The following is a 17,640-nucleotide window of genomic DNA, read 5'->3' on the forward strand; positions in this document are numbered from 1 at the left end:
TTTTAGCGAAATTTCAAATAAGGATTTAATTTTTGGCTTGAATTATTGTGATCCGACAAAGGACTATTAATATATCGGCATTATACGGATCACATGCGCATGAACAAATTCAGCGTTGTATTTCACTAACGTTTATTCATAATTTAATTATTAGGACTTTTGTCTGTAATTCCAGGATTATTTGGGATTTAATTCGCAATACCATAAGTTTTTGTTTTTACATTTTCACTTTGTATTCTAGGAAAGTAACTTATTTGTTAAATTTTACAAAGCTTATTGCTTGATGCTCTTTTCTATTAACTTAAGATCATAGAGTCGTTATACGCACACACACGCGCGCGCTCACGCGCGACTCTATCCCTACAGGAGATAATTAAAATTCAAAGTTGAAAATCACTATTTCAGCACCTTTTTCAAGTGTGATGGAAAATCACTAAACTTTCCTGACCACTCAGACTATGAGAACAAATAGTAAATAGCCCAGCTGCTAATAGCAGACAGAGGGAGTGATTATGTGCAAAGAACAATACTTTTTTTTCACAGAATATAAATAGTAGTGAAGCACTACATTATACTGAGTTTTCAGAGAGGGAATATAGACGTTTCACGAGTTTAACATGAAGTGACAATGCCATTATCAAAAGATAATGTGCATTTGTTGATAAATTTAGATGGGATATAAGTGTGGTCATAACACCATACAAAATGATACATTGCAATACTTTTAAAAAAAGACCTGATTTACATATGACACATAATGATGATGCGAACCAGATAAGTATCATCAACCCTGAAAGCAACATGGTCAAAAACGGTAAGGCACGAGGAATAAATGATATACGTATTCTATATGAAAAAATAAACAAATCAGTCCTCGAATAAAATAAAATAAAAGTACCTGTTATAGGCGATCGTTCTATCGGCTGGTTAATAAAACGTAAAGAGAAAGTATCAGGCATAAGCTGAATATTGGTATAGCGTTTTAAATGCACGAGGTTTGTGACGTTGCAAAGCAAGACGATGAACAATAATTAAGATAGCTTTACTACCATCCTGAACGCACAGTTCCCTGCAGAAATATTAATCAATCATCGGAAAAGATTAAACAGGACAAAACAAGGACAAAATAAACTGAATTGAACTGTTGAACCAAACAATCTACATATATATTACACAAGCAAGCGAGTAAAGAAATTGACATGCAAAAGTATGTATGCTTGGTACCTGAATAAACAGTTCACGGCACATAATACTGATATGAAAGCATAAGAAAAATAGAAAGAAATATATAGCTGCATTTGAAGAATAACAAATATTTTGTTCGACATACTCGAGCTGCAATTGTGAAAACGATAATGGAAGACAACATACAGAATGTCTTGAGAGAAATTTTCAAAAGAAGGAAGCCTCAATGATACAGTATTTGTGAGGATCCATATTTATAATTTATTACCCAATTCTCATTACTTTCTATGCATAGGTTTTCCTATTTAATTGCATTATTGATGATACATTCTTAAGAATCATAGGACTCACAGCAAAGGAACAGGTTTATGTGAACAGGAGATGTTTTAACTTCTTGAATGTGCATGTATTTTAAAACAATTTTCTGGTTATATTATTTGTTTTATATTAGTTTCGAATGTTATCAATGATGAGAACTGTCAATAATGATGCAATTATGATTCAAGAGTTTCACCAATCTCATAAGAAACTTTAATCATTTAGTTGATGCTAACGGTTGTGTAAGATCTTTATACTGTATCTCCTCCTGATAAGGTAACGCCCATTTCTCACCTTGTTTTATCGACCATTTATCTGTTCGAACTTCCATATCTATATCATCATTTTTACATAAAGTAATTTTTCAAAGAAATAGTTAAAAATCATCACCATCCTCAGCAATGTTGCAATTATTTAAATAGCAAAGTAATGGACAAAACACTTCTGGCAAAAGAATTAGGACTTATAAAAATATCAATAATGCCTTTTCTTAAGAAATTGAAGAGTTTAAGCAGAAATTAAGAATAGCTATTTAAGTGGAAAATACAGAGAGATATCAGGTAAATATGTAACTGAAAAGAGTTTAATAAGACAGGACAAGAAAATACATCAAGAAGAATTATGATTTTTTTTTTATCAATTCCGGAGTTGCTAAAATTTTGTCATTGCCAGATGTATATTGTAACATCACTTTTAAAACAAATTCTTTCAATTATTAATTTATGCAGTTTACTGTAAGTAGATTACATGACCTCAAATTGGCTTACATACACGACTGGATTGATTTTATTCATGCCGCATTGAGAGTAAGTGTGATGACATTCAAATATCTTATTGTTTCAAAGAAACACCTCTGGGAAATTTTAAAAGGACTATAAGGAACACATAGAACAAATACGGAGGGCACAAAACGGAATAGTAAATAAATAGCATTAGTTGTTTTTTAGTGGATCCATTTATATCTCAAACAACACTTTTTCTTTACAAACGAACTTGTTATAGCGGGAATCTTGGTCTATTACGCGGTGAAATTGATGGTGATGAAAGACGGACAGTGCATTGCTATTCAAGCTATTCAAACTCTCCTCAATGAAATAAGTTATCTTCAATTATCAACATTTGAATATGAGTTTTCTTTCATCATTACAAGGCAAATGATTCCATACACATGCATGCATGCATACATACATACATACATACATACATACATAAATACAAACATACAGACAGACATACATATATGCATACATACATACATGCTTACATAAATACATCACATAAATACATACCCAACGAGAAGAACTAAAAGGAGAAGCATGTTTATAATGCAGCATATAAATTGTAAAAAAGCCAAAGTAAAAAGAAATTCAAACGAACTTTCGAGGAGAAGGGAAAATTAAAAGAAGAACACACCTCAGGACAATTCACATGTCAGGCTGACAATAGCCATTGTATAGGACGCATAAGTTCTGATTTTATGGATATTTTATATACAATTGGAACATTATCTTTCAATCAACGGACTCTATGAGGAAAAATATTATTTTACCAATCTAACTGACACAATATATCAACAACTATCTATACGGTTGCAAAGAACAAGTTTTGTTGTTGGATATGACAATATTTTCGATGAACTAAGGAACAATATATTTCCTTGCATTAGTGACAACATGTTCTGTTTTCACCACTGACGGCTTTAATAACATATATGTTCATGAAAAAGGCAAATGGTGACAACGTAGGAAGTAGAGATGATAAATGTCTAGAACACAATTCAAAACTTAAAGTTACCCTGATTAGAAATTATATATATATATATATATATATATATATATATATATATATATATATATATATATATATATACAGAGAGAGAGAGAGAGAGAGAGAGAGAGAGAGAGAGAGAGGTATTTGCTGAATCGGGTAGCGTTTGAGGATTTCTGAAACCTAAAAATGTATGCATTTACCTCGACCAAATCAATAACACAATAAATAACTCATATGATTATTATTTGTTTACTAGAGTCTGTATCCATTAAAAAGTTTCACTTCAATTTTCTTTAAACAGTGTTACAAGAAATTACAGGGTGATAAAATTAACATTTTGAATATCAGCATAAAAGAGATGTAAAGTTATATTTTAGGCTATACTGTAACATTACATTTCTTAACGTAGGATAAAAGACAAAAGTAACATTTAGACCCCACTAAAGATTATTCTGCAATTGTTGTTTTCCTTTAAGCATTGAGCAAGAATCAGGCGAAAGATGTTACACTACGTCGAATAATTAACACTGACCTAACCTCAAAAGAACAAACAACGTATAATCAAGTGATCTTCATTACAAACATTAGATGCAGCTAACAGTAATTTCGCATACAAAGTAGCTCATAATCAAATACATAGGATGTTGGAAGAAAATAATTTGAAATAGCCTGGCATGTAAAGGAGTAAAGCAACAATACATTATCAGCTATTGAACACAGTGAAAATTAAATAGTAAATTAGATATCTAACAGACTGATGCATATGAATCGTTCGGACATATGTTCATTACTTTATCTACGCAATGCAAGACATTCAAAGAGTAAAGGAAATAGCAAATGTGATACCCAATATTCAACAAAATATCTACATTTTAATGGAATAGAAATGATCAATGAGATATATGCGAAGTAGAAAAACACTGGAAGACTACAATACTCTGCAATCACAGCTGCAAAGGTTACAGAGAGACTAAAGTAATGAAATACGCAACAATAGCAACAACAACAAAAAACAACAAAACAAAACAAAATAAACCAAACAAGAGAACAAAAAAAACCCACAAACAAATGCACAAGTTGCAGAAGAGGAATGATTTAACAGATATTGCTCAAAAGGTAGGGTATGTCCGAAAATAAATAATTAAAGCACGATGGGATCTATGAAAACTACATTATCATTTAACTATTACAGACTTAAGTCAGAAGCTGACAACAAAAGGAGGTTAAATTCATCGAATTTGACAACAAATCACATGATGAGGTTGAACAATTAAGAACAGATGCAACAGAATATGTTCATCAAGTGATTGATAACAACGGTGATATAGAAAAATCGACAAATTGGAGACAGATACATTGAAAACTGAAATCGATCAAAAGACATGCTCGTCCAACAGTAACACTAATGTAGTTAGAACTGAAGCAGATCAGAAGACACCGTCGTTAAGTAGTATAACTGATGTAGTTTAAAATGAAGTCTAACAGAATACACTCTCGTTAAGTGATATTGCTGATGTAGTTGAAACTGAAGTAATTCAGAAGATACCCTCGTTAAGTGATATTGCTGATTTAGTTGACCCTGAAGTACACCAGAAGACACCCTCGTTAAGTGGTATTGCTGATGTAGTTGAAAATGAAGTCAATCAGGAGGCAACCTCGTTAAGTGGTAGCACTTATGTAGTTAAAACTGAAGTAAACGAAAACATAATTTAAACCTGAACTGAACACAGAAATGGGTTAACAAGGTCGTTGTTAGAATGAATGACTTAAAAACGGAAAGCGATTATAACAAAATGGCGTTTCTTGGGGAACTAAGCTAATACTTGGGTATATATTGCTTTGAGATTTTCGCGATAATAAAGGGTACTCGGACAGCACACCGTAGCCAAATTTTATAATTTAGACTGTCATTTATTAGGCCAAAGCATTTGGTTAAAGAGGGGCAAAGTTGTCTTTCAGGAAGCATCAGGAATTTCAAAACTGATCATGGAAGGAATCATAATAAATGAGACACGTGAGCGAGGAAGAACCCATTGGGTACGAAAACCTCTTTACCTCTCTCTCGTCACAAACCAGATAATAAATAACATTTTTTTCTAATTCAAGGTATTGAATGCAAGAATGTTCCTCTTGATAAAGTTTCGTAAATTGAGTTTACAGAATGCATCCATGTAGTCTGTCTCAGTAATCCAATTCTATAATGCGATTCTTCTTGTCACAGGCAAGAAGTTCTCTTAATCAGCAGTAGAATATTAAAACAGTCTCTTTGAACGATGTCCTTACCTAAATGTCATGACTTAAAATTCCTCATATTAAACAGCTATTAAGTTTGAAATTTTAATCTTTGCGTTGCCTTATCCATCATTTTCTGCATTTACCCTGAAGTAGGTGTTGAATGAATGAGACAGGTTGTGCACATTTTTGTAAGCAACGTTTGACCTAAGTTTAGCACAGCATATAGATTAAAATCACTATCACCTCAGCATTCAACCATAACTCTTCGCCACATGTAGGATCGATTGATTTTATTTCCTGGTACGTTTAGTTATATGTATTGCTATTATCAATTCTAAAAGTATGGTAATAAGCGTCCTCTATTGCAGTATGTCTATTAACAGTACTAACAGTATGGTCATAAGCGTCCTCTATTACAGTATGGCTATTAATAGTGCTAACAGTATGGTCATAAGCGTCCTCTATTACAGCGTGGCTATTAACAGTGCTAACAGTATGGTCATAAGCGTCCTCTGTTTCAGTATGGCTATTAACAGTGCTAACAGTATGGTCATAAGCGTCCTCTATTACAGCGTGGCTATTAATAGTGCTAACAGTATGGTCATAAGCGTCCTCTGTTTCAGTATGGCTATTAACAGTGCTAACAGTATGGTCATAAGCGTCCTCTAGTACAGCATGTATTGTCTGTAGGTCCGTTGAATCATACGCACTTTCCTCGTTTGAATCTGCACACTGAACATTACAGTAATTAGAGTCGTTTCGAAATGCCAGAATGGGTATTTTCTCTGTGACCTTTGTCCTATTTCCTTTATCTAGTGCTGCATATATAGTATATGTTGACACACAATTTGAGGTTATTGAAGGTAAACTGATCGCTGCAATACCCTCGTGACTATTTTCACGCTCTCCGTCCTCATTATATCCTCTATTAGACAACGTAATTACTCCCTGAGATGTATTTGTTGTTGCACGTTTCTGTGTTCTTTTTCTTCGAATTCTGAAAAATATGAGTTGTCCTGTACGAATGAAACCTTTTTTCCAACAATATTAAATATGTAACACAATTATTAAAATCACTTATCAACATTACAATTATTAAAACCACGTATCAACTTTATTAAAATCACGTATCAACGTTACAATAATTAAAATCACTTATCAACATCACTCGAAAATAATAAAATATCATTGCATTTCACTCTATTTTGATACGTTTTAGGAGAAGACGATACAGTTGCCAGAGCAGCTGGTTGTTTTCTGTTCTTTTTTTTCTTTTGAATTGACGAATGTAGCATAAGCGAATATTTGCATGTTTGACTTGATAAACAGTTGAAATATGTCCGTGCTCCAGTCTTTGTAAGGCACTTTATTCAAATGTGTTGGCAGTAGTTTTGCCTTTTGTTGGCTTCAGATCTGTACCTTTATTACTGTTGTTGTTGTAGTAGGGTTTAACGCCATTTTTCAGCACACGATAGGCTATACATGGCGGCCAGTATTAATGGTGGAGGAAGAACCCGGGAAAACGCCGGAAAGAACCACCAACCCACGAGAAGCTACTGGCAAGCTTTATCGCATACTCACATTAGCTGAATCCGAGACTCGAACCCACGCAGACATAGTTGAGATGGCAGTGATCCGTAACGGAGAGCGCTTTAGACCACTCGGCCACTAGGCCCCACACCCTTTATTACTGCTATACAGTTTTTGATTGCTCAGACACTCTAGTGTGTTTCTTTTCCAGATATATATATATATATATATATATATATATATATATATATATATATATATATATATATATATATATATATATATATATATATATAATGACTCTCTGGTATTACATTAAGTACTAGAAAAGAATGAGAAGTGACAAGCTTTGTAAAATTCAACAAATAATTTATTTCCCTTGTTATACAAAAGTAAAAGTGCAAAAAAAAATAACTTGCAGTTTCTAGCAAAAAACTATTGCCTAACTGAAAGTTTTGTTCTGTAAGGTTCGTAATGTTTAAAAAAATTTGTTATACTTATAACCATATGTCTATTACTAAAATTATAATATAAAATGGGTAGTAAACATTAGGTTGACCTTGCAATTCGTGGGAAATTTCCAAAGTTACAGACTCAGATTGAGATAAACATGTTGTTCACAAAACCAAAATCAATGAATCAGGTCAGGTAGAAAATGTACTAGAATTTGGATAGCATATTAAAAAAAAAACACAAAGTAAACTAAAACACAAACAATGAAATATATATATTGCCTTCCATATTTATTGATTTTATGTTGAGATGGCAACTTTCTTTACCATTCCCGAAAAAAGACGTTGAGCAGACTTAAAGAAAATATGAAATATGGTCAAGTTAGACGAAATCCAATACTTTTTTAAAACTGTAAAATTTCTTGCTATACCTTATGACCAGAAGAATAGCAACACCAAAGATGACCATAGCTACAACGGTAATAGATACACCGACAATTACACCATCTGTAACGAAAAAAATGTTTGTTATTATGGATGTTTTTTTTTAAACAAACAAATACAGTGAAACAAACTGACTTTATATTTGATATTCTCTAGTCGATAAATATTTTATTCTTTTTTGTAAACTAGTCAGATACAAATATGAGCTTGTCTGGCACTGTTCTGTTGGAAACTTTTAAGGACAAAATTCGAACCCACCCATATTATCTAGAACGGTTGTCATTTTGTTTCCTGTCGTAGAATGAAGAACAAAAGGAAAGTGCTCAAAGTCACTAAACTGATTAAGCTCAGTGTTATAAAAATGAAAGACTTCTGCTTTATTCAGTGGTGGCCACCTTTAGTCGTGGGGTGTGGAGAAATGGAGAGTCGGAGACAATTCCGAGCTTTCGACACATCTCTAAGCCGTAGTCACATACGTTCAAGCAATAATTCATTTATAGAAAATTGTTTAGTTTGAGGAAGTCAATTTTTTAGTAAATTGTTTGGATGATTTTAAGTCATAATAACAAAGTTTTGTTTCAATCTGACAGATTTTGCACTGTTTTGAAAACGGTGAACAAATGTCCCTGGCATAACTTTAGCGCTTTGTCAACAGCGAACAAACTGTTAAAAATCGACCACCTCAGTCTAAGAGTTTGTTGGCGGTTGTTGTTGTTTTGTTTTTTTTAAATAGAAATTATAAGTTAAAGCATCTAGAAAAAGAGAAGAAAATGCAACTTATTTCATCAATAGACTATATTTTGACTAGCAACAACATAAACATTTTGTAGAAACGACATAATTTTTAAAAAATTTGCAACAGCTGATATTTGTTGAATAAATTATTGTTATTAAGTTATACGTATAGCTTTCCGTGTGGCTTCTGCTTTAGACTAGAATACTCAGCGGCTCTGATTTGACTTGTTAGTAAGTGTTTTGGGCATGTGAATCTATATTCATTTTCGTCCGCTCTGGTGCTGACTTCCACTTTAAATGTTAGTTAATACAGCTCCAAGATGGGTTACTCATCTCAGAAAAATTGCTCATCATAAGAGAAAATCCAGATAAAAACTGTGTATTTCTGACACGAACTACAAAATAAATTGAATCATCTCATTCGTTAAAGATAATATAATTTTTCATGTAAAAATATTCTTTCAGTCGACTTTCTTTTCCATACAGATTTCGTACATTGATATTTTTTGTTGTCATCGTCATTTTTACCTGATGTACGTATCATCCTAGAAGAAACGTTGGCTTCAGAAGTCACCGCTTTGTGTATCAATGTTGGTGTATTTTCAAACGTTATTGGACTATTTGACACATTATCCAATCGTGCTGAACTCGAAAATGTTGCTACTGTAGTTGTACTTGAAGACGGCGTGTCTTAAAAATAAAGACTCATGCTGTAATAGCAGGACTCTGGAAACATATATGCTGGCTAGAGAGAATGTCACATATATGTGCCGTTAATAGCAGTATTAGCACTAGCAATAGCGATATCGGTGACGATGATGGCAGTGGTATTGCTGGTGGTCGTACTAGCAAAATTAGTAGACGTACAAGAGACGAGGTTGGACCAAGTACAGTCGATCTCATTTAGGTCTGTTTAGTGCAGTTCAGGCGAGAAATATGTTGTTTTCTTCAAAGAAATGATTAAATCATGTGGTTCTGTGAATGCATGAAATAAGGAATATTTATTAAATGGACTGAAATGGGCAATGAATGTTAAGAAAGAAGACGCTACATGGTTATTTATTTGCAGTGGCATTTACCGTCTGTGGGATCCATTGATTTTCGTTTCATACACAATGGTTCCTGTGAACAAGTTGAGTATACTCTTTACTGACGCTGACTGTATCAATTTGCAAATCAGTATTATTTAAGCAGACTCGAAAGATGTTCGTTAATATACTCTATGTAAACTTGTAGTAAAGGGTATTTAAGTTTAAATGTATGGTATTTAAGTATAAATATGAGGTATTTAAGTAGCATACAGTTGTTTAAGGTTTGAACCACTTTCATTCCAAGTAAGTTCCAATTTGAATGTCTTGATGTGTCTATAATCTCGAATATGCTCATGTGCCAATGGATTGTGGCAATGTGGTAGGAGTTTTTTTATGTGTCACAATAATATAATCCAAAAGATTTCTTGTCTAAATTCATTGCAATTCCAAATTAATGTTTCTGTCCAAGAATATTATTGATGAGCACATTGTGATTCCATTGAATTATAATTTGAATAAATAATTACACTTAAATGAAATACTAAACACAACAATAAGACTGATTCTACTAAATATATTAATGCAAGAATGAGTAATTTCTCAAGTAAACATTAAATAAAAAGCTAAGACATAAAAATATAACCAAGCTGAGGGTCAACAGTTCATTTCTAGACCATTCTAAGTTGTCAACAAGACAAGACCTATTACTAAAATTATAATAAAGAACATGGAAAACATCAGGTACACCAGGTATTTCATGGGGAATACCGATAGCCTAGATTCATATTAGGATAAACATGTTTACTTCTATTGACATTGATCTTAATATTTAATATATTCTCACAGAGAAATATTAGCTATGTATTATAGTGTTCACAAAATCAATGGTCCTAGTCAGGTACACAATTAACTTGATTTCGGACAAGGTCAAGTCCAAAAAAACGCGCATGCAACATATAATCGTTAAGAAAAGATTACGAACAATACAAATTACATACACGTAACTATATATATATATATATATATATATATATATATATATATATATATATATATATATATATATATATATATTGTGCGTGTGTGTGCATGTGTGGGTGCATACATTTCTATAAAACCAATTGATTGAAACACAGCTGCTTGCACATACAAGGGACTAAATCCTCCCCCGTCAAAACAATAATAAAATTAATGCAAAAATAATTACAAAAACAGTCACCCTATTCTTCAATGTTCTTGAATGCCGGTTGTGACTAGTTGTTGTTGTTGTTGTTGTTGTAGGGTTTAACGCCATTTTTTCAGCACACGATAGGCTATACATGGCGGCCAGTATTAATGGTGGAGGAAGAACCCGGGAAATCCCAGGAAAGAACCACCGACCCTCGAGAAGCTACTGGCAAGCTTTCTCACATATCCATATTGGCTGAGCCCAAGACTCGATCCCACGCAGAAAGAGGTGAGATGGCAGTGTCTTTACAGGTTTTGACTAGAATACAGGCTGTGCAGTTTGCATTTTAAAGAATGATATTCAGTAAGAGTAATCAATAAAGATATTGAATCCCTGCATTTATGCACAATCTTGAGAACTGTTATGAACATACCACATATGAAATCCTGTTAAAGCTGATTAAAACAGTTAGAAAAAAGTTATGTACGAAATATAAACGTTGAATAGATAATGTATCACACAAGAATATCTCTAATATTTAGGTTAGGTTGACTGTTATCGAAAATTAATCGCAAAGTTAAACATTTCGAAAAGGTAAGTGATAAATATAAAAGTGGTTTTTGTGACAAAATTCGAGAAGTCTTAAAAATGTAATTCTAATGCAATACCTTTCAGGTAGCAGTAAGAGAGTGTCACTTTGCATAGACCTGAAACACTAACGCATGTTTTATTCAGACGTTCCTCAAACATACGGTAACTCCCAAACCAACAGCTGTAAAAGAAAATAGGGTCAGTAGCTGCAGGAAGTTTGACCACTTTGTCCTCAGGAGTGCAGCACTTTCCTGAAGCGCACTGAAGTGAGTTGAAGAGGCTGTCTTCGTCGCATTGAAATAATTGAGCTGAAATAAAGAATCTTTTGCAGAAATTATAAAAACAAACTACGTAATGTGATTCTGCTATTCCAGTACAAATCTAGTATAATAACATGCATGCCAAGATGTAAAGTAATAAGCTAGCATAATAACACGTATGCAAAGACTTCCAGCAAAAATCTAGAATAAAAACATTTATGCGAGGATGTCCAGTAATAAGCAAGCATAATAACATGCATGCGAGGATGACCGGTAAAAAGCTAGTATATTAACATGTATGCGAGGATTTCTAGTAATAAGCTAATATATTAACATGTATGCGAGTATGTCCAGTAATAAACTAGTATAATAACATACATAAGAGGATGTCCAATAATATGTTAGCATAATAGCACGTATGAGAGGATGTCCAGTAATAAGCTAGTGCAATAACATGCATGCGAGAATGTCCAGTAATAAGCTGGTATAATAACATATACGAGACGATGTCTAGTAACAAGCTAGTCTAGTAACAAGCTAGCATAATAACATGTATGCGAGGATGTCTAGTAATAAGCTAGCATAATAAGATGTATCCAAGGATGTCACGTAATAAGCTGGTATAATAACATGTACGAGACGATGTCTAGTAACAAGCTAGTATAATAACATGTATGCGAGGATGTCTAGTAATAAGCTGGTATAATAACATGTATGAGACGATATCTAGAAACAAGCTAATATAATAACATGTATGATACGATGTCTAGTAACAAGCTAGTATAATAACGTTGTATTTACACCTGGACAAGAAAAAACTGTTTGATATTCTCACTATTAAAGATTCAAAGGTTATGAGGATAAACATCAGTATGAATGATTGGGTAAAGTCAATGATATATATATATATATATATATATATATATATATATATATATATATATATATATATATATATATATATATATATATATATATATATATGCCTCATAAATGCTTTAAAAATGTCTTTCAAATGTCCAGTTCAACAACTAATTATCTGCCGCTAGATCTATCTGTTTGCATTTGTTTGAAATGCAGAGGGTGTACATGGAAACATTTTGTAAGCCCTATTGATAGGTTCGAAAGCTTCCATAGTGAAAATGTTTAATATTTGATTGAGCTTAATAATATTTATCACTGTATATAAAATAAGAAAACAAATTTCCCACTAAGTAATGGTCATGCGTGATTTTCATTATGATCATGTATCGTCATTAATAAATGTCAGCAGTCGGATTCTACATTCTATTGTGAGTGTTAAAACAGCGTTCCAGCAGTGTTCTTAGTAAAAGGTGTTCAACCAGTCAAGATACTTGACTGACATAAAAACAATTTATTTTATCAATGTCATGAAACTCGGAAATTTGTGGCCAGTTTACAGGACCCAAAAATAGTGTGTGTGTGTGTGTGTGTGTGTGCGTTGAAGCATTTGTTCCCTCATACTGCTAGGCTTGTATATCACTGTTGATTGACGATGGTCTAGATGCTGATCCCGTAATCACTGCAGATCATACATTAATGTCAATGAAAAGCAAACTACGGCAAAATGAAACAAAAGTTCCGAACAAAAATGTATTACTTTTCAAAAATCTATTTTATTGGATTATTTATATTTTTTAATTTTTATTATTTTCGGAGGTGAAGTTGTACCTTTTGGTCGATACCCGATGCTTTTTTTTTTTGTTCTGTAATAGCAGCATATGAAGTTATTGTCCAGATTTATGTAAAGGAAAGATTGCTGACAAAAACATTTAAAATATCTGCTTTTTATTGTTATTTTTCTGTACTTCACGGTGTGCAGATCTGATTTTTTATATTACAATAGAAGTCACTCATCCTAAAATGGTGAATGGTTTTCAAAGTGTTACACATACACATACACACAAAAATCCCCCCCCACACACACACACAGACATGTGAGTGACAATGTTTTACAGTGGAGAAATAGGCTCGAGAAGATATGTCTAGCCGTAATTTCGCTGCACATCAATGGTAATTTAAAAGCTTTGTTGCAATAATTATTTAAAGAAACCTGTGGGGAGGATGAAGCCATATGTTATCAATGAAAATTAAATATTCCTTGCTACTCGTGTATAAATTTGCAGCATACATTATATGTTGTTTTGGTTTTTCCTAATTCTTTAAATTGCCTTTGGCAGACTACGTGCAAATTTATCGGAGCGCAGAGGCTCAGTATGCACACAAAGCTGACGGTCAAGAAGGCCATTGTGTTGCCGACCCTGCAAAATCTTGACGGCGTACAGACGCCATGCCAAGAAGCTGAACGATTTCCACGTGGGTTGCCTGGGAAAATGATGAAGATAAGATGACAGGACAGGGTGCAAGATACTGAGGTTCTCTCTAGAGCAGGTTTTTATAGCATCCACTCCTTGATAATGTGCAGGTCACGTCACCAGGATGTCAGAAGAACGACTGGCAAAGATTTTCTGCGGCAAGCTGAAGGAGGGAAAGAGATCTCATGGTGGATAAAAGAAATGCTTCAAAGAGTCGCTCAAGTTATCCTTGAAACATTCCATCCCCTTAAAGTATGCCACAGATAGTTAGTTCAGATCACAAACTGGACTCAGCGACCTCACATAAATCAACCTAATTAGGGATATCATGGTCGTCTTTGACCAAGAAGAACGAGCCACAATTATTTACAGCAAATAAAACCTTAAAATCAAATTCCCATTTTTCTGAATCGGTAATCCTTTCAGCATTAAAGAAGTTGAGGCCTTCGCATTGTAAAATAAACTCGAGGCTTCAATAAACCTAAAATAAACTCGACGCTTCAATAAATCTACTGTCTACTGTGGTACTACAGGTTTATTTATATCAGCATGGGTTGACATAGCTAACTTGTACATATACATTTCTTTTGCAGAGGATTTGATGTTCTGCGTCAAAAGCTTCCATTATTTCATGAGAAGTTCATAATATACACGAGACAGCATAATCTCATATATACTAATGTCAAAAGATTTTATCCTGAGTGAAACATCCGATGTCCTGGCATGTTCAAATGAACGAGATGCACATGCTGAAGACAAAACATAATACCATTAAGCGTATGTTGACGGTTTACTTAAATCGCACGCACAAACAAGCTAAGGCACTCGTTGCCTTGCCGGCACGCGTGAACCTCCATACTGTCTTGACTAAATTTAAATATATTACATCAAGCCCAAAAATAAAATTTATACAAGAATCATATCTAATAATAAGTTTTTCTTTATCTAGCTGACAATTATCAACATAGGACAATTAGCAGGTTGTATATTATCAATACAAAAAGAGAAAATCGTCATCAAATTTGATCAAGCCCCATTGCATTATCTCATGACTTAAACACCCTTTTCAAAAAGAGAAGAAAATTTCCACAAGAGTTGCACTTTTTATTAGTCATCATCGTGACTAGCTGCGAGGATATTATTTCATGCCCGCCTCCGGAATTGTCAATTTAAAAAGAATCCAAATACAGAAATACCTTTGGCATATTCTCTGACAACGTTTTTTAAAAGTAAAGTTTATAATTTTTTTAACACTTTTTAAAAAAAAATGTGGTTTGTGATTCTGCCGAGCGTCATTAAGTTGTTGCTTAGATAATTTCACCAAAGATTTTTGTCAACCTGCATTAATATTATATGCTAACATAAAAATTGCAACAGAAGAAAGCTCATGTCATTGAAGAAAAAGAATTATTTTCTTACAGCCGGCACGCCCTAAAATCCTTTGATGAAGAAGTACAGATTGGTGTAGAACTTGGAGCATTTAATAGAGATGAGTCTTAGCAGAAGGATTCTCAAAAATGAGCACGAAACATGACGATGTCTAAAAGAGATTAAATCCGTGTCAAGCATGATCATCATCGTTGAGTATTGTAATCCAGAAACGTAAGAGGGAAGCTATCGAACTTGTGACTTCTCTAAAGGATTCAAAGGTATCATATGGAGGGGAAAGTCAAAGAAAGTGTTAAGCTAATTACAGATGCAAAGAAATGGGGGCATTCTGAAAGAGAACTTGTAAAAGAATCCCAAACATCCCCAGTCGGAATATAGGTGGGGCTCACGTCAAGGATCAGGTGCGAGACCACGATTCCAGGGTAAGGAATATCACCTGCCGGGCAGCAATGAAACTTTCTAAAAGACATATATACTAATAGTGGCGGAACGAGGGTTCAAGGCGCCATTTTTCTCTTGGTGCCCCTACTTTGGCACAGAGAAGAGTTTTTATATCAGTTGCCATCCTTTATCGCCCTCCTCTAAATATAGGTTTTGTGAGGATTTGCCCCTGTTACTCTAAGATAAGTTGAAATGCAATGAAAATTTATGCTGCAAAATAGCTCCCGACGGCATCCACTTTCTCCAGGCTCCATGGGGACAATTGCCCCGCCACCACATCCCAAGACGCATCCACACCCCCTCACTCCACCACTGGGTGTTACAGTTAAAAACATAGCAAAGCAGGTTTATGAGAGAATGTCGATTACAAAATCAATTAAAGTCAGGTAGAACTACCTACCTTTTTTGATAAGGCACAAGGCAAAGATTCCTACAAAAGCAACTTTCATTGTAATTTCCGTTATCCGTATAGAGGATGTATGTATCAACCAGCAAAGCAACGATAGTCCTGCGTATCCATACGAATTGAATAGGATATTAATGTTACGTGCTAAAGGTCATATAAATGAAGTCAACCACTCATTCACGCAATTCAAGTAAACTAAACACTCATGTGTAAGAAGTAAAAGGAAGTTATATATATATATATATATATATATATATATATATATATATATATATATATATATATATATATATATATACAAACAGACAGCTCCGTATGCTTTACTTGTAGTCTTTATTTCTTTATAGACAAACAGGAGGTGGAATACCGTTTAAGAGCTTTAAGAACAGCTCTTAAAATAAGAAATGACTGAAACTGTTCAGGTCGAAAAGAAATCCCAAAATAGGAATCCAAAATAGGGCGTTTCTTCCGTCTTTTATTATTTTTCTAACTGCTTTGTATTGAAAGCATCTTTGAGTTGTTGTAAGAAATACTTGCGGGGCGTACGGGAATTAACAAATGTTTACATGCAGGAGTCACTTGGGGGACAAGGGGAAACCCTATGCTAAAATTGTCTTTAGGTTTAACAACAGCATGGTATTATGGGGACAAATGTTTATACGGAAAAAAGATTTTATGGAGACAAATATGTATAGGAACAACGGTTAAATGTTTATGTGGGCAAAGGGAAAATGGAATGCTGCCTTTTGTTCTACAAACCATCACACTCACTTACTATCCAGCGGCCTCTTTTTAATTACTATCTAACACACTATCCAGCTACTGCATATTGACTACAATCCAAGAAGCCACAATTACCATCCAGCAGCCACTTTTTGTGATTGCTGGCAACAACACACCCCTACTATTCAACGAAAATGGTAAGAGTCTTTATGCACACCCCTTATACTTACATGCACACAAATATATTATCACACAAGAGGTTGTAGGATGCAAACAAGGAGGGGATGAAATAGACACACACCCTGACAGAGATATACATTCTTATCACACAAGGGTAGGAAGTGTTAATAGAAACACTATTATACCCTCAAACATACGAGAGAATGGGCAAGGGGTTTAAAGTTTTAGCTGTTGTGGAAGACATAGACATACACAAAACATACGCAAACACACAATACCAAGCAAACACACATTTACAAGTGATGGAGTTACACGTCTTAGGAATTTTTTTTTTAAAGTCAAAGGAGATACACCGACATACACAAAACATAAACACACAATTGGTATTGCTTGGTAGCAACAACATATTTTACAAGTGATGGAGTTATACGTTTTAGGAATTTGTT

The 17,640-nt window shown here is 33.8% G+C and overlaps 1 protein-coding gene across 1 annotated transcript; it reads right to left on the bottom strand.

Annotated features, from left to right (window-relative positions):
- Window positions 1–3,508: 3,508 nt before the first annotated feature.
- LOC149783056 (uncharacterized) lies at window positions 3,509–16,405 on the bottom strand. The gene is made up of 5 exons (XM_089934654.1): window positions 16,286–16,405; window positions 11,537–11,767; window positions 9,198–9,359; window positions 7,922–7,997; window positions 3,509–6,505 (listed from the first exon to the last, which is right to left on the bottom strand). Exons 1-5 carry the CDS (start codon window positions 16,332–16,334, stop codon window positions 5,815–5,817), a joined length of 1,209 nt encoding a protein of 402 aa, XP_089790780.1. The 5' UTR covers window positions 16,335–16,405; the 3' UTR covers window positions 3,509–5,814.
- Window positions 16,406–17,640: the final 1,235 nt, after the last annotated feature.

Source organism: Sinohyriopsis cumingii, chromosome 15, assembly GCF_028554795.1.
Source record: "Sinohyriopsis cumingii isolate HCF-2022 chromosome 15, ASM2855479v2, whole genome shotgun sequence".
In the NCBI taxonomy this organism is placed as follows: Eukaryota; Metazoa; Mollusca; class Bivalvia; order Unionida; family Unionidae; genus Sinohyriopsis; species Sinohyriopsis cumingii.